The sequence below is a fragment of the Macaca thibetana genome, chromosome 5, assembly GCF_024542745.1.
Source record: "Macaca thibetana thibetana isolate TM-01 chromosome 5, ASM2454274v1, whole genome shotgun sequence".
Classification (NCBI taxonomy): domain Eukaryota; kingdom Metazoa; phylum Chordata; class Mammalia; order Primates; family Cercopithecidae; genus Macaca; species Macaca thibetana.
Genome location: NC_065582.1, coordinates 66,266,011 through 66,291,312, shown reverse-complemented (window position 1 = coordinate 66,291,312; position 25,302 = coordinate 66,266,011). Strand labels below are relative to the sequence as shown.

Sequence of the window (25,302 nt, the reverse complement as noted above, 5' to 3'; positions counted from 1 at the left end):
TTTTTGATGGGGTTGTTTGTTTTTTTCTTGTAAATTTGTTTAAGTTCTTTGTAGATTCAGATATTAGCCCTTTGTCAGATGGATAGATTGCAAAAATTTTCTCCCAATCTGTAGGCTGCCTGTTCATTCTGATGATGGTTTCTTTTTCTGTGCAGAAGCTCTTTAATTTAATTAGATCCCATTTGTCAATTTTGGCTTTTGTTGCAATTGCTTTTGGTGTTTTAGTCATGAAGTCTTCACCCATGCCTATGTCCTGAATGGTATTGCCTAGGTTTTCTTCTAGGGTTTTTATGGTTTTAGGTCTTATGTTTAAGTCTTTAATCCATCTTGAGTTAATTTTTGTATAAGGTGTAAGAAAGGGGTCCAATTTCAGTTTTCTGTATATGGCTAGCTAGTTTTCCCAATACCACTTATTAAATAGTGAATCCTTTGACCATTGCTTGTTTTTGTCAGGTTTTGTTAAAGATCAGATGGTTGTACTTGTGTGATGTTATTTCTGAGGCCTCTGTTCTGTTCCATTGGTTTATATTTTGCTACCATTACCATGCTTTTTTGGTTACTATAACCTTGTAGTGTAGTCTGAAGTCAGGTAGCATGATGCCTCTAGCTTTGTTCTTTTTGCTTAGGATTGCCGTGGCTATATGGGCTCTTTTTTGGCTCCATGTGAAAGAAGTAGTTTCTTCTAATTCTGTGAAGAAAGTCAATGGTAGCTTGATGATAATAGTTTTGAACCTGTAAATTATTTTGGGCAGTATGACCAATTTCACGATATTGATTCTTCCTATCCATGAGCATGGAATGTTTTTCCATTTGTTTCTGTCCTCTCTTTTTTCCTTCTGTAGTTGTCCTTGAAGAGGTCCTTCACATCCCATAGCAATTGTGAATGGGAATTCACTCATGATTTGGCTCTCGGCTATTACGGATGTATAGTAATGCTTGTGATTTTTGCACATTGATTTTGTATCCTGAGACTTTGCTGAAGTTGCTTATCAGCTTAAGGAGTTTTGGGCTGAGATGATGGGGTTTTCTAAATATACAATCATGTCATCTGCAAACAGAGACACTTTAACTTCCTCTCTTCCTATTTGAATACACTTTATTTCTTTCTGTTGCCTGACTGTCCTGTCCAGAACTTCTAATACTATGTTGAATAGGAGGTGTGAGAGAGGGCATCCTTGTCTTGTGCCGGTTTTCAAAGGGAATGCTTCTGCCTTTTGCCCATTCAGTATGATATTGGCTGTGGGTTTGTCATAAATAGCTCTTATTATTTTGAGATATATTTCATCAATACCTAGTTTATTGAGAGTTTTTAGCATAAAGAGGTGTTGAGTTTTATCGAGGGCCTTTTCTGTATCGATTGAGATAATCATGTGGTTTTTGTCTTTGGTTCTGTTTATGTGATAAATTACATTTATTGATTTGCATATGTTGAACCAGCCTTGCATCCCAGGGATGAAGCTGACTTGATCGTGGTAAATAAGCTTTTTGCTGTGCTGCTGGATTTGGTTTGCCAGTATTTTATTGAGGATTTTTGCATCGCTGTTCATCAGGAATATTGGCCTGAATTTTTTTTGTTGTTGTTGTGTCTCTGCCCAGTTTTGGTATCAGGATAATGCTGGCCACATAAAATGAGTTAGGGTGGAGTCCCTCTTTTTCTATTGTTTGGAATAGTTTCAGAAGGAATGGTAGCAGCTCTTCTTTGTACCTCTAGTATAATTCGGCTGTGAATCTATCTGGTCCTGGGCTTTTTTTGGTTGGTAGGCTACTAATTACTGCCTCAATTTCAGAACTCGTTATTGGTCTATTCAGGGATTTGACTTCTTCCTGGTTTAGTCTTTGGAGGGTGTATATGTCCAGGAACTTATCCATTTATTCTAAATTTTCTAGTTTATTAGTGTAGAAGTGTTTATAGTATTCTCTGATGGTAGTTTGTATTTCTGTGGGATCAGTGGTGATATCTCCTTTATCATTTTTTATTGTGTCCATTTGATTCTTCTCTTTTCCCTTCTTTATTAGTCTGGCTAGCAGTCTATCTGTTTTGTTAATCTTTTCAAAACACCAGCTCCTGGATTTATTGATTTTTTGAAGGGTTTTTTGTGTCTCTATCTTGTTCAGTTCTGCTCCAAACTTAATTATTTCTTGTCTTCTGCTAGCTTTTGGATTTGTTTGCTCTTGCTTCTCTAGTTCTTTTAATTGTGGTGTTAGGGTGTCAATTTTAGATGCTTCCTGCTTTCTCATGTGGGCATTTAGTGCTATAAATTTCCCTCTAAACAGTGCTTTAGCTGTGCCCCAGAGATTCTGGTACACTGTGTCTTTATTCTCATCGGTTTCAAAGAACTTATTTATTTCTGCCTTAATTTCATTCTTTACCCAGTAGTCATTCAGGAGCAGGTTGTTCAGTTTCCATGTAGTTGTGCGGTTTTGAGTGAGTTTCTTAATCCTGAGTTCTAATTTGATTGCACTGTGGTCTGAGAGACTGTTTGTCATGATTTCCATTCTTTTGCATTTGCTGAGGAGTGTTTTACTTCCAATTATGTGGTCAATTTTACAGTAAGTGCAATGTGGTGCTGAGAAGAATGTATATTCTGTTGATTTGGGGTGGAGAGTTCTGTAGATGTCTATTAGGTCCACTTGGTCCAGAGCTGAGTTCAAGTCCTGAATATCATTGTTAATTTTCTGTCTCGTTGATCTGTCTAATATTGACAGTGGGGTGTTAAAATCTCCCACTATTATTGTGTGGGAGTCTAAGTCTCTTTGTAGGTCTCCAAGAACTTGCTTTATGAATCTGGGTGCTCCTGTGTTGGGTGCATGTATATTTAGGACAGTTAGCTCTTCTTGTTGCATTGATCCCTTTACCATTATGTAATGCCCTTCTTTGTCTTTTTTGATCTTTGTTGATTTAAAGTCTGTTTTATTAGAGACTAGGACAGCAACCCCTGCTTTTTTTTTTTTCCATTTGCTTGGTAAATATTCCTCCATCCCTTTATTTTGAGCCTATGTGTGTCTTTGCACATGAGATGAGTCTCCTGAATACAACACACCGATGGGTCTTGACTCTTTATCCAATTTGCCAGTCTGTTATTTTAATTGGATCATTTAGCCCATTTACATTTAAGGTTACTATTGTTATGTTTGAATTTGATCCTGTCATCATGATGCTAGCTAGTTATTTTGCACATTAGTTGATGTATTTTCTTCATAGTGTCATTGGTCTTTATATTTTGGTATGTTTTTGCAGTGGCTGGCACTGGTTTTTCCTTTCCATATTTAGTGCTTCCTTCAGGAGCTTTTGTAAGGCAGGCCTGGTGGTGACAAATCCCTCAGCATTTGCTTGTCTGTAAAGGATTTTATTTCTCCTTCACCTATGAAGCTTAGTTTGGCTGGATATGAAATTCTGAGTTGAAAATTATTTTCTTTAAAAATGTTGAATATGGGCCCTCACTCTCTTCTGGCTTGTAAGATTTCTGCAGAGAGATTTGCTGCTAGTCTGATGGGCTTCCCTTTGTAGGTAACCTGGCCTTTCTCTCTGGCTGCCCTTAACATTTTTCCTTTGTTTCAACCTTGGTGAATCTGACAATTATGTGACTTGGGGTTGTTCTTCTCGGGGAGCATCTTTGTGGTGTTCTCTGTATTTCCTGAATTTGAAGGTTGGCCTGTCTTGCTAGGGTGGAGAAGTTCTCCTGGATAATATCCTGAAGTGTTTTCCAACTTGGTTCCATTCTCACCATCACTTTCAGGTACAACAACCAATGATAGGTTTGGTCTTTTCACATAGTCCCATATTTCTTGGAGGCTTTGTTCATTCCCTTTCATTCTTTTTTCTCTAATCTTGTCTTCTCACTTTATTTCATTAAGTTTATCTTCTATCTCTGATATCCTTTCTTTGGCTTGATTGATTCAGCTATTGTACTTGTGTATGCTTCATGAAGTTCTTGTGCCGTGTTTTCCACCTCCATCAGATCATTTATGTTCTTCTCTAAACTGGTTATGCTAATTAGAAATTCCTTTAACCTTTCATCAAGGTTCCTAGTTTCCTTGCATTAGGTTAGAACATGATACTTTAGCTCAGAGGAGTTTGTTATTATCCACCTTCTGAAGCCTCCTTCTGTGAATTCGTCAAACTCATTCTTCTTCCAGTTTGTTCCCTTGCTGGCGAAGAGTTGTGATCCTTTGAAAGAGAAGAAGCATTTTGGAATTTTCAGCATTTTTGTGCTGGTTTTTCCTCATCTTTGTGGATTTATCTACCTTTGATCTTTGATGCTGATGACTTTTCGATGGGGTTTTTGCATGAGCATCCTTTTTTGTTAATGTTGATGTTATTGCTTTCTGTTTGTTAGTTTTTCTTCTAACAGTCTGCTGTTGATCTAACTCTTCTGCAGGTCTGCTGGAATTTGCTGGAGGTCCACTCCCAACCATGTTTGCCTAGGTATCACCAGCGGATGCTGCAGAACAGCAAAGATTGCTCCCTGTTCCTTCTCTGGAAGCTTTGTCCCAGAGGGGCACCCACTAGATACCAGCCAGAGCTCTCTTCTATGATGTGTCTGTTGACCCCCGCTGGGCGGTGTCTCCCAGTCAAGAGGCACGGGGGTCAGCGACCCACTTGAGGAGGCAGTCTGTCCCTTAGCAGAGCTCAAGTGCTGTGCTGGGAGATCCACTGCTCTCTTCAGAGCCGGCAGGCAGGAATGTTTAAGTCTGCTGATGCTGCACCCACAGCCACCCCTTCCCCCAGGTGCTCTGTCCCAGGGACATGGGAGTTTTATCTATAAGCCCCTGACTGGGGCTGCTGCCTTTATTTCAGAGAGGCCCTGCCCATAGAGGAGGAATCTAGAGAGGCAGTCTGGCTACAGCAGCTTTGCCAAGCTGCGGTGTGTTCTGCCCAGTCCAAACTTCCTAGCAGCTTTGTTTACACTGTGAGGGGAAAACCGCCTACTCAAACCTCAGTAATGGTGGAAGCCCCTCCCTCCACCAAGCTCGAGCATCCCAGGTTGACTTCAGACTGCTGTGCTGGCAGTGAGAATTTCAAGCCAGTGGATTTTAGCTTGCTGGGCTCTGTGGGGGTGGGACCCACTGAGCAAGACTGCTTGGCTCCCTGGCTTCAGCCCCCTTTACAGGGGAGTGAAAGGTTCTGTCTCACTGGGGTTCCAGATGCCACTGGGATACAAAAGAAAAACTCCTGCAGCTAGCTCAGTGTCTGCTCAAACAGCCACCCAGTTTTGTGCTTGAAACTCAGGGCTCTGGTGGTGTAGGCACCTGAGGGAATCTCCTGGTCTAAGGGTTGCAAAAACCATAGGAAAAACGTAGTATCTGGGCCAGATAGCAGCATCCCTCACAGCACAGTCCCTCATGGCTTCCCTTGACCCCTCGTACTTCCTGGGTGAGGCGACACACCACCCTGCTTCTGCTCACCCTCTGTGGGCTGCACCCACTGTCTAACCAGTCCCAAATGAGCCGGGTACCTCAGTTGGAAATACAGAAATCACCCACCTTCTCCATTGGTCTCACTGGGACCTGCCAACTGGAGCTGTTCCTATTCAGCCATCTTGCCAGATCCCCTAATGTTTTTATGCCTGCTAATAGAACACCCACTCTGCAGCCCATGGATCAAAGAGTAATTTAGACTTTCAAGTTTTATGATTTATAAAATGTATTTTGTAAATATCACTGCCACAGACAGTGATTCCCCTGATGGATCTGGGCAAAGTAAATTGAAAACACCTTCTAGAAAAGATTCGTAATTTTTGATGCCACTAAGAACATTCCTGATTCAGGGAAGAAGGTCAAAATAGCAACATTAACAGGAGTTTGGGAGAAGTAATTTGAGCCCTCCTAGATGACTTTGAGGGGTTCAGGGCTTCAATGGAAGAAGTAACTGCAAATGAGGTGGAAATAGGAGACAACTGGAATAAGAAGTAGAGTCTGAAGATGGAACTGAATTGCTACAATCTCAGGATAAAACTCTAACAGATTAGGAGTTGCTTCTTATGGATGAGCAAAGAAAGCAGTTCCCTGAGATGGAAGCTACTCCTGGTGGAGATGCTGCGAACATTGTTGAAATGACAACAGAAGATTTAGAATATTCCATAAACTTAGTTGATAAAGCAGGAGCAGGTTTTGAGAGGATTGTCTCCAGTTCTGAAAGAAGTTCTACTGTGGGTAAAATGTTATCCAATTGTATCTCATCCTACAGAGAAATCTTTAGCAAAAGGATGAGTCAATCTATGTGGCAAACATCATTTTTGTCTTATTTTAAGAAATAGCCACAGCCACCCCAACCTTCAGCAACCACTATTCTGATCAGTCAGCCCTCATCAACGTGGAGGCAAGACCCTCCACCAGCAAAAAGATCACAACTCACTGAAGGCTCAGATGGTCATTAGCATTTTTTAGCAATAAAATATTTTTAAATTAAGACATGTACTTTTTGGCCGGCAGTGGTGGCTCACAAGTGTAATCCCAGAACTTTGGGAGGCCAAGGCGGGCAGATCACCTGAGGTCAGAAGTTCAAGACCAGCCTGGCTAACATGGCAAAACTCCGTCTCTACTGAAAATACAAAAATTAGCTGCACCTGGTGCCACATGCCTGTAATCCCAGCTACTCGGGAGGCTGAAGCAGGAGAATTGAACCTGGGAGGCAGAGGTTGCAGTGAGCCGAGATGGCACCATTGCACTCCAGCCTGATCAACAGAGTAAGACTGTGTCTCAAAAAAAAAAAAAGACATACTTTTTTTAGGTATATGCTATACACTTAATAGACTACAGTATAATATAAATGTAGCTTATATGTGCACTGGCAAACCAAAAACATTCATGTGACTCTATCACAATGCCTGCTTTATTGCTCTGATCCAGAACTAAACCCGCAATATCTCCGAGGTTGCCTGTATCACAGTTCACGTTCTTCTTTTTCGTTTCCTTTTTATTGCTAGTTCGTTTCTTTACCATGGTCTTAACTGGCCAGCCCCAGTGGACTAAAGATGAATTCTATTAAAAAGCACACTGGGGAAGAAGGCAAAGGAATTTTGGCAAAATCACAAAATGGGGATAATAATACACCAATTGGAAGGGAATACTCACCCATCTTGTGGGGGTGCTGTGAGAATTAATTAATGTTTGTAAAGGCCTTTGAGTTCCATGGAGGGAAGGTGCCACCAGAGTGCTAAGCATTATTGTGAAGGGATTATGTGCACAAATACAATACCAGAAGCCAGGATATTACTAAAAATAAAGCAGAACTTTCTGTGAGGAAGGTAAGGAAGGAAATGCCTCCTTGAAAAAAAAGCTGAACCATCTTTTAATACAAATGCTTAGGCTACCCGGTAATGGAACAGCAAATCTGAGATTCTATTGTAAGTAAAGGATTATGTTTTCTCGGCATTGTCAAGGTGCTGTGGAACAAAACAAAATGACTGCTTTACGCAAAAGAAGGTTAGAGTCTTTGAAAAAGAGATTAAGAGGATGTTTGGCTATTGCACTGTGTAGTCCATCCAGGAGGAAAAGGCAACAGTAAAGGCGAATGTTTCTTTGCATTTTGGGGGAAGGGGTTTTAAAAATGGGGAAAAAAGGGAACTGTTCCAAATTAAAATAATTGTTGATGGTTGCTCCCAATAAATCTAGTAATGAAGATTAAAGCTTGTTAGAATCCTACACACATTTTTCATTTGCTTTTCTCTCTAAAAAGTACTTTATATCCTAGGTTTAAAGTAGCAGAAAAAATATATTCTTGCTTATGCATTTACAGAGAATGATCACATTAACATTGTTAAAAACAAAACAAAAACAAAACAAATAAAAAACTCTACTTTGTCCATATTATAAGTAATGTATGTTGCATTTAAGGAGTGGATTCTACCGTGTTTTTGAAATCCCCTTTAGGCATTTAGTTAACAAAACTTATAGCATAAATGGGAGCGAAATCCCTGATCTTCCTTTTCCTAACCCCTTTCTTTCTAGCCCTTTCCTCTCCCCAACCCCCTTATTTTATAACAAGGTCTGTGGAGTCTGAAGCAGATTAGCAAATAGATAAATCCTTTAATGTCATGGAATACTTTCCGCAGCATAAATGGGATTAATCTGCCAACCAGCAAACTCTACATTTCAAACACCTCAGCTGCATAATAAGCCATTTCCCCAACCCCCTAATTTATGGCACAAGGGTCATTTGATTTTAATGTTTGCACTGGTTAGACTTTCTTTCTCCAATCTTCCCTCCCACAGCATCTCCAGCTCTCTCCATTTTCTACCTTTGAAAATGCTCCTTACATAGCCTTTAGAAAAGCATCAAAGGGTACAAACAATAACCTGTGCTTCACAGAGAAGCCAGAAGACAGAGAGGATGTGGAGCCTAAGCTGCCTTCCACTGGCCCCAGCAGGTCCCTCTCCAGAGCCTGCGAGGTGACTGTGAGGGAGCTTTGGCCTGGGGCTGGCCACACAGCCCTGGGTTTGAGGATCCAACATCATGGCCAAACACGGGTACTATACAGCCACCAATACCTGTTTCAAAAAATGTTTACTGTAATGAGGAAAAACACTGTCCCAGTTTTGACATTTTAAGAACTAGAAATGGCTCTATGTGAACACAGAAGGCAGGCAGTGTAGTCTCTGACCCTAGAATTAGAACTGGGGTATCTCTCTGCGCCATTGCATTCAGTGACTGGCCCAAAGTCACAAAGTAGGAGGTGGGTGGCTTGCATCTACCAGGTTGTCAGCCCGCCAGGGCTGTCCTGCACCTCCCAAGCCGCACTGCTTCCTTTAGGAAAGTATGGCCACGCTGCTCTCCTTCAGCAACCCCAGGAGAAAAAGACTATTTTGGGGTTATTTACTCAAAACCATTGGGTAAATTCTGACTCATATTAACGTTTCCCTTTACTCACCCTTTGAAATCAGAGCAACATGAGTCACCTTACTGTTCTATCCTCTTGGTTGGTGACCAAAGGGAAATGCTTCATTTTAAGAAGTAAGTCCTCGTAGCTGTTGTGGGTGAAGCTCTGAGAGTCACAATGAGGCCGGAACACCCCTGCAGCTGTGAGCCCCAAATGTCCCTACGGCACATGGACCAGAGAGACTCCTCCTTCCCGAAACAGGGTCTTCGCCAGGTCTTTATACTAAAATAGTAGAAACAATGGGATAAGAACAAGAATGTGAGTATATTTCTAAAAAGCAGTCATGACAATTTTATTTCGAAACAGCAAAGTAGCATAGCGAATGAACTACAGCTACATGCAGATGCGTGAATCTTTGCAATGTGATAGAAATGAAAGTTGCAAAACATACACCACATGATACCTTATATATAGTGTAAAGTAGCTAAAATGTTTTAAAATACATGTAGTTTAGGACTACAATAATCTACAAAAAAGCGAGGAAAACCAGGATGGTGCTGGGGAGGATGGGGTGAGGTTGCTGGGGGAACATGTCATTAGCTCTGACTTATTTTCCAGACCGACTTTTATTTAGGAGATGGGCTTGCAGATGTTTATTATATTACTAAAAATAAATAAATAACTGACTATAAGCTGGACATCCACAACCCAATGATGACAATTTAAGGATCATAATTAAGCCAGTTAACACACACCAAATTAAAAACAAAACTGACGATTGTATTAGTTTACTAGGGCTGCTGTGACAGAGTACCATCAACCAGGCTGATATGTTTAAAATACAAACTGACCATAAACAAAATAATAGATAGCTTACATGAAGGTAAAATACAAAGCACAAACATTGCCCCCAGTGCATGATATATAGTAAATGTTGGCCTGACCTGGGGTAGGTTTGTGATGTAATGACCTGTGATGCTCTGATGAAGCTTTATGGCTCATCTAACTGAGGCTCTCACCTCTAAGTTCAGTCATGCCTCAGTGTTTAAGTAGAAGGAACAGATGGGACATGGGTTAGTGGCTAAAATCAATTTCATCACATCAACCTTGGTATCCTAGCTCTCTTCTACAACCGAGTCTCTTCCTCTTTTCCAAGGGACGTTCATTCCTGCTTCTTCCCCAGTTCCCCAATAACTGGCTTTCCCATCCTTAAACTGAACTCTCTCCATGGCTGAGGCCCCATGCCAGCTGCTCCAGATTCCTTGTGCCACTGTCTGCTTGGCTGGACTTCTACAGCAGCTACCCCTGACTTTTTTTTTTTTTTTGAGACAGAGTCTCCCTCTGTCACCCAGGTTGGAGTGCAGTGGCGCAATCGCAATCTTGGCTCACTGCAAACTCCACCTCCCGGGTTCATGCCATTCTCCTGCCTCAGCCTCCAGAGTAGCTGGGACTACAGGCGCCCACCACCACGCCAAGCTAAGTTTTTTTTTGTATTTTTAGTAGAGATGGGGTTTCACCGTGTTAGCCAGGCTGGTCTTAATCTCCTGACCTCGTGATCCACCCGCCTCAGCCTCCCAAAGTGCTGAGATTACAGGCGTGAGCCACTGCGTCTGGCCCCCTTGACTTCTTTTTAGAGGTTCACTTCTGAATTTTTGGACCAAGTTTAATTTTTTTTTTTTTTGAGACAGAGTCTTACTCTGTTGCCTAGGCTGGAGTGCAGTGGCACGATCTCAGCTCACCACAACCTCTGCCTCCCGGGTTCAAGCTATTCTTCTGCCTCAGCCTCCCAAATAGTTGGGACTACAGGCGCCTGCCACCACGCCCAGCTAATTTTTGTATTTTTAGTAGAAATGGGGTTTCACCATGTTGGTCAGGTTGGTCTCGAACTCCTCACCTCGTGATCCGCCTGCCTTGGCCTCCCAAGGGACTAAGTTTAAACCTGAGTTAATGGTATTATTCTCCATCTATCCCTTCCTTATACCGATTTATCTCCTGGTTTCATACCTAATTTGAGATTCACGGGAGAGAATTATGAAATCTCAGATAACACATTTCTGTCTTTACTCGCATGCCCAGCATTTGAACCTTGCCTTTCTCTGTGAGTATTCCCAGAAAACTATCCCAACAGTACATAGTTTGGCCTGTATAACTACTGATCCTCTCTGAGCAATCGTAGCCAGAAACCAGACCATTGCTTTAATTAGACTGGAGGAAATAGAACAACCAGAAGTTTTCAAAGATTGCAAAAGATATTGCTAGGGAGGCTTGAAGGAAGACAGATAACAGATATCTCAATAAAGGATGAGACGAGCCAGGCATGGGGGCTCACGCCTATAATCCTAGCGCTTTGGGAGGCAAGGTGAGAGGATCGCTTGAAGCCAAGAGTTGGAGACCAGCCTGAACAACATAGTGAGACCTCATCTCTAAAAAAAGAAGTTTAAAAATATGCCCGGCATGGTGGCATGTGTCTATAGTCCTAGATACTCAAGAGGTTGAGGCACAAGGATTGTTTGAGTCCAGAAGTTCAAGTCTGCAGTGAGCTATGATTGCACCACTGCATCCAGCCTTGGCAACAGAGTGAAACGCTGTCTCTAAAAATAAATAAGTAAATACAGAGACAGTTATCAGATGGGCAAGGCTTGGTAAAGTAGAATTGATTTTGTTGTATGAAGTAGTCTTAGTCCCCACACAAAGATGAGTAGTCACTCCCAGAGTTAGAGTGTGAAACTGTCCGCTGACGTTGATCAAGATGGATACATTGACTTGTTTACTCGGTGTCACATACAGTCATTCCATGACAATCTTCAAAATGCCACTGAGTATGGGCTCAGGATTAGATAGGACATTTTCTTAATGAAAGGACACAGGATAGCCTGAAATCATTGGGTGAAGATATCTAGAGTCAGGGCAGGGACCATGGTGGTGAGAACAAGCACGCCAGGAGGGAGCCAAGGCCGGGCCCCGGCTTTGAGCCTGCAGCACTGGGACAGGGGTGCCCTCTACCCCCAGGCATAGAGACCTTGACTTTTGGCCTTCCCGGTCTGCCCAACCCATCCTAGCTAGTTGATAGGCTGTGAAGAGGACACCTACCCAAGTAAGAGGAATTGGAATCTCTATGTGGCACCAAAGCACTCCTGGCCCCCTACTCCAGACATTTAGGATGAAGGTCATCCTGCTGAGGAGGAAGACGACAGAGCCAGGGAGAAGAATGTGGACTTCAAATCCACATTGTTCTGGATTCCAATCCCAGCTCTACCATCGACGATTTGCGTGATTCCCAGCAAATCACCCGGCCTCTCAGTACAAATTTCTTACTCTGAAACTCATAAAGCTCATAACATCTACCTTTTCAGGTTGTAAAGGACAAAATGAAATGATGTCTATAAAGTGTGACACAGGGCTTGTCTTTAACGAGGGCTCATTGGTCTACACTTCCTGCCTCCTTCCAAGCACAGGGCACGACCTCCCTGAGCATGCATCCTCTGCCTTTTCCACGTGTCCTGTTGAAATCTGAACAACTTGAGAGGTTTTTATGCGGCAGCCGTCATCTGTTCTTTTTCACAGGAATTATTTCTAAGTGTACAAGCTAACATTCTTTTGTTTTGTTCCCTTGTTCTTTCAGAATTTCCCTTTCGTGTGAATCATATCCTTGGCCAAGGGGGGCACATTTATCGTATTTCTGAACTTTCTGAAGCCTATTTTCCAAAGTCCAGGTTCAGGTCACCTCAGCCTGGTGGTTCCTTTCCTCAATTTAATGAAGAACGACACAGTCATGTTTTTCTCTAGGTTCCTGGAAGTTACACAATAGCCATCAGGTTCTTTTTCATCAGAATGAAGTCAAGAATAGAAGTTCCCTTGTTGTTTCCTCTGCCTTCTGGGTGACGAGAGCATCATGAAGACGGGCAAGGATTTATGTAAACATGGTTTACTTTTAGAGGAACAAGACTCCTAGTAAAATCTGAACCTCTGAACCTGATCACCGTTACCACCTATGTGGCCTATTAAGTATTTAAAATTGATTAAGCATTTTCCTGCATCAGAATAGAAAAACAGCACTAGCTTATATTTACTGTGCATTTTCAACGTACAGGGTACCCAGTTAAGCTTGTGGAGGACATTGTCATATTTAAACTTTAAAACAGCCCTACTAGGTGAGGGCTAGTCTCAGTTCTCATTTTACAGATATAAAAATTGAAGCACAAAGAGATCATGGACTTTGCCTAAAACCACAAGGCTTGCAGGTCGGAAGGCCAGGGCTGTGACCCCAGAGCCTGACTTCAACCCACCGTCTGCTCTTGCTTCTCACACGTGAGCTTGTATGCCAGCTCCCTAACTTAGGGGCTTTCTGACCTTGGGAAAGTTGCTCCCTGTCTCTCAGTTTCCTCATTTGTAAAAATGAGAATCACAGTATCAACACCACCAGGGTTGTTATGCAAATGAAATGCCTTCGCGTTTAGGAAGCAGGTAGCACCATTCCTAGTGAAGAGCAGGGGCGCCAGGCAGCTGCCGGAAGAGCATCACCACCATCGCCACATGGCCCCACTCCCCGGCTGCACCTGCTCTTCACGTGCCAGTATCTCAGAAGTCACTTTCTATCTCATAATTGCTGAGGTTCCATCTCATAATCAATGCATACACTTGATGAGGGTTAGCTTTTCCCAAAAAGTTATTACTTGATAATATGTCTTTCTCTAAATGCTGTCTCTGAATCAAGGAAATATAGTATTTCTACATGTATTTGTTTTATTTGTGTAGCTCATTTACTAGGACAAGAGCCATAGTTTGAATTTTCCTGAGTTCTCTCAACACTTAGTACTGAGTCTCACATACTCCAAGTACTCAATAAATAGCTGTGTAGCACATATGTGTTTGTCATAAGCAAATTCAGCTGTCCTCTGTTGTGTTGGGTAAAATATGCTTTTTCCCTCCTAGTGCAGTATGGGGCTGGGATGGGGCAGGGCCGAGTGTATTTTCCTAGAGGGTCTCTGCGTCTCCCTGCATGATGGGCTGAGCGCTTCCTAGAGCAAGAGTGGCCAGAAACTGCACCTGTCTCCGCAGAACTTTCCCTGTCCTGGCTGTACCAGGACATGCATGACATTAAAAGCAACCAAGATTGGTGTAGCCAGAGGTAAAGGGAAAATTTATTTGTCTGGGCAACTGTACTGACCTCTGGCTCTGAGGATTTCCCTCTAAGAGGAGAAGGACAGAACTGGATTATGTTCTCCTAAGTTTTATTCTTGTAGGATTTTTTCTCCTTGGTTTTGGAGTGAGTGAGCATGTGTGACATTTTCACACCCTGCTAGTGATTAGGACACCCTGATGCAAATGTCCACTGGGACTTTATAAGACAGTTCATGCATTCGGGAGTCAGCCTGGCGAAGGGAGTACAGCTGTCTGGACCAGGTACAGGCCTATTCTAGGCAGGAATTCCTTGAAACAAGAGCTCAGAGCTGGTGTCCTTTGGCTGCATCAGTTTTCATGCCAAGCCTTTTCAAGACTTTTATAACTCTCTAGCTAGCAAGCAAACAAATAAATAAAAATTAACTAGACAGAAAGCTGGTCTGCAGAACTTCAGCTTGAGATCATTCTTTTTCTCTGAAACTGAGAAAGTGTCTAAATTATTGATCTATAAACAAGCGAAGGGGTGTCCGGGCTCTGGGAACAGCTTGGTGTGCACTTTAATGGTTTCAAAATCAGGAGGAGCAGATTGCTGAGCAGCACTTTCCTCCAGGATTATCTTTTTGTATTAAAAAAGTGACAAAAACATTTGCGTGGGACAGACTTAGGGGGGCATATAGGCTGGCTTTTAAATATTCTACAAAGTTTCACTAATCGGATTTCAAAAAAGGTCAAAAGTTGTTCAGCTTATATTGTACACATGGAAACTTCCTTTTGGGGTTACAGAGGTTTTCTTTGTTTTTCTTTACATTTTCCTCTTTAGTTGCTCTTTTGATTGATGTGGCCAAATGCTGGAGTTTCTTATTGTGGGAAATGTGTCCTGCTTTTCTTTGTGTATTTATAGAAATTGAAACACACTTCACGATGAGCTCTACTCTGCTAATAAAAGGGAGATATGACATTTTAGACAATAACTTTTTAAACAGAATGTTCTGCTTTTTATTTCATTCAGCTCATGTTAGGCACAGAAGCAGCTCAGACAGATCGCACAATGGGAGTAACTCCCGGGGGGGTGGAGAGGGGTTGGGGGTTGTGGGGGTACCCCCTCTCTGTGTTAGGGATTATTTGATTTGGTAATTAATAAAAGATAAAGAGGTCTTTTATGTGTTTTTTGCTAGAAATTTAAATTAACGTTTCTTCTCAAATGTTTCTCTCAGATCTCTTCTTGCCCATTCTGCAGGGTGACTGTGCTGCACGGCTCCAGGGCACAGTTCCCAGTGGGTTCCATATGCGTGGTGTCTCTGTGCCATACAGCTCTGCAAGGAGCCTAACGGTGAACAAGGCAATTGCCTTTCTCTCCCTCCCATGAGATTGATTTCTGATCCTACTCCCTTATGACTTACGAAGCCCCACATAACTCTTCTTTCCTTCCCTCGTGTGAAGTCTCCCCTTTCATGGCAGACTGGCATTCTTCACTGAACCCCAGCTGGACCGCATCTCTCCTTAGATGAGACTCGAATGTCAGGAGACTCCGGAAAAGTATGAAAGAGTCATGTTTGACAAAGAGTCTACCTTGGGAACTAAGTTCTGAGAAATGCTTCTCAATGAAAAGGATTTCTGGTCGAATTATTTGGGGAAGAAGCTTTGCTATGGTTTGGATATTTGTCACTCTGAAGCTTATGTTGAAATTTGATCCCCAATTTGGAGATGGGGTCTAATGAGAGGCGTTTGGGTCACGGGGGCAGATCCCTCATGAATGGCTTGGCCTTCTCTGGTAATGATGGGTTCTTGCTTCATTAGTTCCCACAAGAGCCTGACACCTCCCCCAGCTCTCTCTTGCTTCTGCTGTCTCACCATGTGGTCTTTGCATACATGGGCTCCCCTTTCCCTTCTGCCATGAGTGGAGACTTCCTGGGCCCCTCCCCAGATGCAGATGGTGACATCCTGCTTCTCGTACAGTCTGCAGAACCGAGAACCAAAGAAACCTATTTTCTTTATCATTGTAATTACCCAGCCTCAGGTATTCCTTTGTAGCAACACACACAGACTAAGATAAGCTTCATAACACATCTCACTTTTGGATAGTCAACTGATCTCAGTAATCAAGGTTAAAATAAGCCTGGGAGGAGCCCTGTGCTTAAAAAATAACCAACCAACCAACCACAACAACAGCAAATACTAAACTAGGTTTAACTTCATCTCACCAAGAACTTCCAGATAATTTGTGTTCATTTGTTGCATAACACTGGTAGTCCCTGGAAGAGGCTTCGGGAATTGCTGTCCTAAGGTATCCTAGCTACCTTCAAGGCTCAAGGAAGTCATAGTAATTTAACAGAACTGTTTAATCAGGTTTCTTGGAGATGGAAGTAATCTCTATTATGTTTAAATTTTTACACTGTCATTCTGAAGTAGATGATACCTAGAACTCAGGTTGGATTGTTATCCTCAAGCCCCATTATGCAGAGACCATCTGGCTGTTGTACTTGAGAAAAGACAGTTACTACAATGAATCAAATTTAGGTGGTGAAATTAGAAACAGCCAAACTGAAAATGTTGTAGAATAAAGCCAGCTGACCCCAGAATGGTCTTTTAAAGAAACAATACTGAGATATGGTCCTCGATTGTACTCATCCCAGCACTTTGGGAAGCAGGTCACTTGAGTCCAGGAGTTTGAGACCAGCCTCGGCAACATAGTGAGACCTCATCTCTACAAAAATGAAATAAAAATTTATCCCAGCGTGGTAGTGTGTGCCTGTAGTCCCAGCTACTCAGGAAGCTATAGTGAGAGGATCAACTTGAACCCAGGAGTTCGAGGCTGCAGTGAGCAATGATCACGCCACTGCATTCCTGTCTGGGTGACAGAGTGAAACCTTGTCTCGAAAAGTAAAAATAAAAAAGATAGGAAAAAAAACTTGATTTGATTAATGCCTTCAGAGGTGATCAGATTCAAAATAACGGATTTCCATTAAGAAACATCACACAAGGTTGATGTATAAACTAGAAAGTGATGATTGTTCTCTAGTAAGAATAGACATGTCATGGGCAGCCATATGGTCATAGTGGCTAATCAGTACACTCTCTTCATGGGAAAGCTGCATAGGAAGCCAGAAATTATCATCATAAGATTGTTTTATGAGTAAGAAATCTGAGCAAGAGAATTTCATTGGATAGTGGTGTTCACTAGAGCCACACACTTGCCAAATAGAATAATAACTACCCTGGTGGGTCCACACATACTTGTCTCCTGAAGATGCACTGTATGGTGTTCCTGAGTGAGATCCACTTTCACTGCATTTTGAAGACTACTCCTATTGGGAAGGAAGGCAGAAGGGTTCCAGACCAGGTTCCAGGCCTGATTTCACAATCTACTTGTCAGGGTTACACTTGGCTATTATCTGGATCATCTAGACTTGATGCTTCCAGTCTCCAACTGGGTGCTTTCTGCAGATGGCTGATCGCAAATACCCTGTTTCTCTCAGAGAGTATGTCCATATATTTGGGCTACCTTATTTCCCTCCATGTGTCCTGGCTACTCTCTGGTCCAGCTTGGCTGTCTGGACTGGTCTGTCTTTGGTTAGAGGCATGCAGAGAGATGGGGAATGTAAGCATAATGCCCCTTACAGATTTGCCATTCATGAACTTCTCTATACAAATAACTTTCTTCCCCCAGTCTATTCTGCTTCTTGGGTTAATTCAAGGCAACTGAAGCCAGCAAATACACAAATACTCATTTGCTAAGCTCCTATTATGTCTAAAACAGTATGCTTAGCACCATTGAGCAGTTTGAAACAGAAAGACAGGAATTCTGACCCATGTTTCAGAGTTATGCCTCTCCTGAGCTGTGCGAGGTCCACATACATTTGTATCTTGCCACAAGGTCAGACTTTCACTGACGCTGTTTCAGTCACAAAAACCAGGAGCTACATGGAGTTCCCAAGAAAGCAGTTCTCCTCAGAACTTCCCATTCACTCAGTAGTCAGAATAGCAGGCACACAGGCTCAAGCCACTCCAGAAGTCAGTCAATACTGCAAACCATACATAATAGTATACATGGTCAATATATACACGTTAAACATTCCACAACTCACAAAGTAACATTTAATATCAAGAGAAAAGGGAGAGAAAAAAGAATTAATGAACCAGTCCAGGGAGAACAACGAAGACAAAAAGACTCTCCTGGCTTGGCCTGGGCAGTCCCTCAGTCTTGCAAGGAAGAGTCTTTGATGTGGGCAGAGCCTTTGTAGGCAGATGCCTACAAAAACAGATGCCAGTTGCTTATCGCAACTGATAGCAGGACTGCGTCAGTTGTGTTGAGCTGCTGAAGCCTTACTCTTTTTATGGCCACAGAGTCCTCTGGTGAGGACTGATAGTGGAAGAATGTGCTTGTTTGTGTCCTTATCTGGTTGGATGTAGTCATTATTTGTTAAGCAAAATATCTTGTCCCTGTTGGCAGAAAGTGCCATATGAAGTACAAGATAAAGTTTTTTTTTTTCTAAGATGGAGTTACTTATGTCAAGGATGCTCTATACCATGCCCATTTACTGAGCTTACCAAATAGTTCTCAAAACGTCTCTGAGTGTGCACCCATTTTATTTGCACCATGGAATTGAAACTGTTTCCCCCATCTGCTTCATCCCATTTCTCTGGTACCTTTACTATCACAGTCTTATTCTGTTTCTCTCCTAGCACTAGACCTAGCTGCTTCTTCAAACTTGAACTTCTATGCCCACTCTATCTAAAGCAGTGACCCATAACTGTTCATCTTATTTTGTTTGTTGAAACATTGGTCCTTATCTAAAATCATTTTGCCTTTTTATTGTTTAGTCTCTTTCTTCTCCATCTAGAAAATTTAAGCTCCATGAAGGTAAAGACCTTGTCTGTCTTGGTCATGATGGTGCTACTGTGTCCCTAGTACCTAGGAACCTAGTGGGAGCTCAAGAAATACTCACTGGGAGTGTAGTGACTGAGCAGAGAGAAGTGAGTGAGTGAGTCTGACCTTGTAAGCACCACACCTGAAAGCTTCTGTCAGAGCCTGATTACAGAAGAGCGGGGTGTGTGTATTTCTTTGTTCTACAAGATGACATTTCTAGTAGGTGGTGCTATTGCTCTATCAAAGGAGCCACACTCAAAGTCCACGTTATCTCACAAGCCCTAGGAAGTAACTTACTAGCAGAAACAAACAGGTCTTGACTGACATAGAACTAAGTGGGAAGACAAGTGAGAATTTGCCTTTGCTTTGCTCAAGGGCAAAAAGGTTTTAACAGGAAAGAAAGGAGGGAGAACCAGTTAGAAATAGGGAATATGGTAGAATGGGTAATAACAGTGATAAAATAAAAGAATTATAAATTATCCTGGATGGACACTTCAAGGACACCACGTTCAAGCCTCTACCTTTGCTGTCAGCTACAATGACCCTGAGAAGTGGCCATCTTTTCTCAATACAAGTTCCCACCACGATGGGGAGTTTCATACACAGTGTCACTGATTGCAGCTAATGTTTATCTAGCATCCTCTTTGTGTCGTCCTGGGCCTCAAGGTGTCCTGCGCAGGGTGCACGCTGCATTTGCAGTGATGCTGACATGAATGGCATCTCCTAGATCTGTGTGGCTGGGCGTCCCCAATGCCATGTGCTACCTAAGTTCATCCACACAACCCATCATGGCAGGCACATGGCAGCAAGTAGCAGGGCTGGGAGTTACACACAAAAAGTTCCTCCCTCAAGTGAACTGACGCTTTGGCCTCAGTTCATATCACAGTCTTTTTGGCCACAATTCTTAAGTGTTCCTACAGCATTTCCTATCTCTTGCGGCCTTTTCTATATCATTCTCTTGTTTATTTCCATCCCCAAATTTTTAAGCTTTTGTTTTAAAAGTATATATGCTGGCCGGGCGCAGTGGCTCACGCCTGTAATCCCAGCACTTTGGGAGGCCGAGGTGGGCAGATCACCTGAGGTCAGGAGTTCGAGACCAGCCTGCTCAACATGGCGAAACCCCTCTCTACTAAAAATACAAAAAATTAGCTGGGTGTGATGGTACATGCCTGTAATCCCAGCTATTCGGGAGGCTGAGGCAGGACAATCGCTTGAACCCGGGAGGTGGAGGTTGCAGGGAACTGAGATTGCGCCACTGCACTCCAGCCTGGTGACAAGAGCTAAACTCCGTCTCAAAATAATAATAATTTAAAAATTAATTAATTAATTTAAAAAAACACAAAAAAGTATATATCTGGTTATTGTTTTTACCATTCTCCTCCTCTGAATGTAAACTCAGGAAGGTAGACCTTGTGCCACTTTACTCACCATCGAATGCCCACTTTACACACAGAAAGTATTCCAAGAATATTTCTGGAAAGCCTGAATGCTCCATAGGCATTTGTGCACGGATGCCTCAATAAAATGAGCCCAGGTCTTCCAAGTATTCTTCCTATGACATGGTGCCTATTCTGTCATTTTCCTGTATCATCCTTAAAGTATCATCACAGCAGGATTGTCTCCTCCCCTTTCTGTCCAGACTGGCGCCCAAGAATTTGTTAGCTGTGGGGCGAGGAGGCCACTGAATGAGTTAACAATCTGCCCTTCCAGTCGCTTCGGATTTTGCCTGGACTCCCGCTCCGTGGGGTGCTAGTTAATGTTTAGCGAGTGGCTCTCTTCACTCCCACCCGCAAAGCAGGGCTGTGTCCGTGCTGCCATCTCCGCGGCGTAAATACTCCCGCCCTGGCTGATTTCAAGGTACCCAAGGGAGGTCGCTGGCCAGGGTTGGGGAGAGCCTCTGACCGTCACAGAGCCTGCTCCAGCCCCGCCAGTCCCCACAGCCAACAGCCTCCCATGTTCCCTGAGAAACAGCACCTGGCAGAACCCATGCGTCTGCCCCATGCCCACCCTGAGCTTCCCTATAAATCCAGAGTTTTATGAAAACAAAACAAAACAAAACAAAAACAGAAATACGCGGAGTAGGAAGGGAAGGAAAGTAAGGAAGGTACTAAATTTCTTGTAGGTCTACTGCCTACTTCTCATTAGGCCTTTGGACATGTGGACAGGTGCCTACTTTCATGGCTTCCCCGAAACACGTCAGCTTGTTACAATTACTTGTTTTTCTTCCTCTGGCCAAAATCAATGTGCAAAAAGGAAGTCGTTCTTTTGTTGCTGTTTTGGTTTCTTTTATTTCACTACATTCATTTCTTTTCTTCCCGCAGCTCCCGCAACAGGTGGTATGACTTAAAAAGACATAATTCAGTATCATGCCCTTCGGTGAGCGTGTGGCGTCCCACACAGAAAGCTGGGATGTCCTCTGAGTATCAGGTTTGTGGGAGTTTTTTGTTTGTTTGTTTTTTAGAGTATGCTTCAAAACTGTAATTTATTTACCATGTTTTTATTTGGGTCAGTGGGAAAGGGCTGGCAATTAGTTATTTTGGCAAAGGTTCAGTTATGCCTCAAAAAGGAACACAGACTTAACATGTTATATAATCACTCTTAAACCACCTCTGGGAAGTTCTCCAAGCCCTGTGTGTCAGTCTCCATTGTACTTGTCTGGACACAACCTCTACAAGAATTTCTATTTTATAAAGCAGGGTGGGGAAATGCCCAGAGACAGAGCTGAGTCCAATTGCAAGGTGACTTGTTATGGGGGAGCTAAAGAGAAGAGCTTATCTTATCCTGAAATCCACCACATTAGTCTGTAGGCAAGCCCAGGTCCTCCAGACCACTGGACTCTGTATTGGTAAATAACTTTGCTCCGGAAGCTAATTATGTCGATGGGTGATTTTTTTCAATTTTTATGTAGTAAACTTTTTATTGAAGTCTAGCATGCACTTAGAGAAGTGCACAGATCATTAAGTATACAACTTGAAAAGTTACCACAAAGAGAATATACCCACGTAACCACTTCCAGGTCAGGAAGTGAACATGACTGGAAACTCTTACCTCCTTGCCAGGTACTACAACTACCCCTCTTCCCCAAAGGTGACCACTAACACCTCTATGGAAGAGGTTTCATTGATTTTTCTGATTCTAAACCGAAGTTCTGATTGTTTTTCCATCATGATCTAGAAGGGCCCTACTTTAACCATGTTTTTAAAACAGAGATCGGGAAGTTGGGGAGCATGTGTTGGTCACATTACTGAGTCAGATGCTGAAATCTGGGTGGGGGTCAGGGCTACCCCTAGGACATGCAGGAGTTGGGCATACATTTTTTGCCAGGTCCCTGTCTCTATAAATAATTTGACTTTTAAAAATGTACTGCAAAATTCATGGTGCCATATGAAATGGGTGATTAATCATACAGATTTATAAGAATGGTTAGAAAAGTACTGAAGGGCTGGTTTGTTTCCTAGCCAGTACACCTGGCAATTCTTACTAGTGTCCGGGCACTGTCTCTTCCTCTTCGGGTCAAGGAAATATCTCTTCCTGTTCTTTATGGTCAAGAGTCCCATTTCTGGCTAATTTCGCATTTCCCCCGCAAGAAAAGGTAGTATGCTGCTATTTTTCACAATATGCCAGGACTCTGCCAGACTGAAACATGAAACAACAGAACTCTTCTTGCTTGTTTCCAATGTCATTTATTTAATTCCAGTGAGGTTATTACTTGTGATGCTGCATCATCCACAGTGACATCTGTGCATACCAGCTTACAATGACACCCTCCAAGCTACTGTGCCTTGTTGATGGTATTCGCAAATGTGGGAAGTTGTGAATGATGACTTGTTTTCTGGTCATGTTACATTTACCATTAGAAACTTCACAGCAGTCACATAAAACGATGCATCTTCTAACCCTGATTTTCTTGAACTCTAAGACCATAATCACTGCATTTATAAAATGAGATCTCCTTCAGTGCTGACTACACCCCTGCCTTCTACCCATGCCCACCAGCAGGGAGGATAGTGAAGTGCCATGAGCAGAGACAAGGGTTCCATTCTCAAGGTAATGTCTGTCCTTCCTCTGGCACAGCCTAATACCAACCCAGAAGAGCATGTTGCCACATCAATTGGAGGCAAAAGAAAACATCTATCAGCAAGACCTGTTGGCTTTACTTTGCAAGGGCAATGAAAGCTCTTGGATGAGATAAGTGCTGTCACCCCTGGAGGAGTGCCCAACATGTGGGAGGGTGTGGGGATTGCCCTAGGTACCAGCAATGCATAGAGTTAAGGGTGCCTGCTGCCATCTCCATTGCCTTTAGGATCAAAGGCAGTTCCACAGTGGAAATATGGATGAGCAAGAGCCAATGCTCAGGTCCACACATATGGCCCAAGTCCAAGGACCCTCAGTAGCTCAGAGTCCTGAACTCTTCCTGTGTCTGACATGAGTGAGAGTCACTCCAAATCAGTGTGTTAGTACCATTCTGCCCGATCAGTCGGGGATGATTTCATAATAAAATACCCTGCCTGCCACAGGGCTCCAGTTTGATGCTATATATGTGAGTCCCCAAACTCCTCATGCCATCTGGCCCACCTCAAGAGCAAAGTAGAGGATCAGAGAATGCCCAAAGGGAAGAAAGGGGCACATACTCCTCCTGATCCGAGTTTGGGTCTCTCTTTCTGAATGGCTCTGCAGACTCTGGCAGGTCTTAGGAACCACGAGGAGACAGAAATTTTCCAGGAAGCCGCTCCAAAGTGCAGGACTGCCTGTGGCGTGGGGCCTGGCTCTCTGGGGTGGAAGGGAGGTATTGATGTTACTAAGATTACCAAGGTAGGGCTTCGTGCATCAGCCTTCTTGCTCCCAGGGTCTTCCCTTGCACTGCTTGTTTCCTAAATGATCTGCTATGACCCCAAGAAAAAAAAAGAAAGGTATGTTTGTGGGGTCTTATTAGTAAAGAAGTATGATGTTGTAGAACTCATCTATGTCTTCAGGTCAGTCTCAGCTATTTGCTACTTACATGTCTTTGGGCATGCTATTAGCCACCACGTTACTCAGTTGCCTTATCTATGAAATGGGCATAGAAATAATACTCAATAAAACTCGCAAGATGTTGTCAGAATTAATATGAGATAATATATGTAAAAATATTTTTTAAACTTGTAAGGACTATCCAGATATGCTTGTTTTTTTCTTAAACAAAGATCTGTATTTTAAAAATATTTGTGTGTACTAACTGTCCAGCTGAGTTCTTTCAACTCAACTCATTCTTTTTTTTTTTTTTTGAGTCATAATTTAGAATTTACACTGATACATGATTTGAAATCTATGCCCTGAGTCCAGCAAAAGGTTCCATGGCCCCTTCTATTATTCCTTTTTATTCTTCTTGGACAGATGCTTGACTTTGAGTCCCTGATGCTGGCCTGCCCCAAGCACTAACCTATGCATTATATTCACCTTCAATAATATAATCTCAAACCTATTAGGTTTTTGTTGTTGTTGTTGTTGTTTCTTTTTGCCTTTTGAGACAGGGTCTCACTCTGCTGTCACCTAGGCTGGAATGCAGTGATGCCATTATAGCTCACTGCAGCCTCGACCTCCCGGGCTCAAGCGATCCTCCCTCCTCAGCCTCCCAAAGTGCTAGAATAACAGGTGTGAGCCACTGTCCCAGGGTGATCCATCAGTTTTGTTAAGACACACTTACCTACATAACCTGGGTAACTAAAGAGAGGTTAATCAAGACTGAGGGCACCCTTGGCATAGCCGTAACAAGCCCCAAGACGAGCCTGTGGCAGATAGGTAAGAACAAGGAGCACAGTGGGACAGTTTCCAAGTAAGGCTTGCCAGGCAACCCCTGACGTGGCCTCCAACCATCCCCACCTGCAGTGTTCACACCTTCATCTAGTCCCCTTCCCTTGAGGGTGGGCTGCCCTACTGGCTTGCTTCTGTGAATAGAATACAGGAAAGGAACTTGGATATCACTTCTGTAATTAGACTATGTAAGGCTGTGACTATTGCCTTCCCAGTAGACTGTCTTTTTGGCTTTGATGAAGCAAGTAGCCATGTTGGGGGAAACACATGGCAAGTAATTGAGGGCAGCCAACAGCTCAAAAGAAACTGAGCCTTACCAACAATCTCATGATCCTGAAAGTGAATCCTTCCCTGGTTCCCTCATCTTCTGATGAGCCCCCAGTCCTGGTGACTGATTGGCCCAGCTATGTGAGCCTGTGAGAAACTGTGTTGTTTCAAGTTGCTAATTTTGTGGTAATATGTTATGCAGCAATAGATAATAAAGATGAAAAAAATTCTAAAAATTAACAAATGTAAACTTTGAAGACAATCCCCTACTCAAGAAGATTATGTCCTCAATATCTTTAAAAGTGTAGGCTAATTCTATTCCAGTGGATACTGTGACAAATACACTTACAAAATTATAAACTCATTTAAAAAATAAGGTTCAGGAATAATGATTTTTTTTTTAATTTTTAATTTATTTATTATTATTATACTTTAAGT

General features: G+C 42.7%; 1 protein-coding gene across 1 annotated transcript in view; it reads left to right on the top strand.

The window, feature by feature from the left end:
- Nucleotides 1-21,215, top strand: part of SPATA5 (spermatogenesis associated 5) — a 410,493-nt gene extending 389,278 nt beyond the window's left edge. Inside the window, exon 16 of the mRNA XM_050791095.1 lies at nucleotides 21,129-21,215. Within this exon, the coding sequence (XP_050647052.1) occupies nucleotides 21,129-21,149 (21 nt within the window). The 3' untranslated portion in view covers nucleotides 21,150-21,215. The remainder of the gene's footprint in view (nucleotides 1-21,128) is intronic.
- The last annotated feature ends 4,087 nt before the right edge of the window (nucleotides 21,216-25,302 follow it).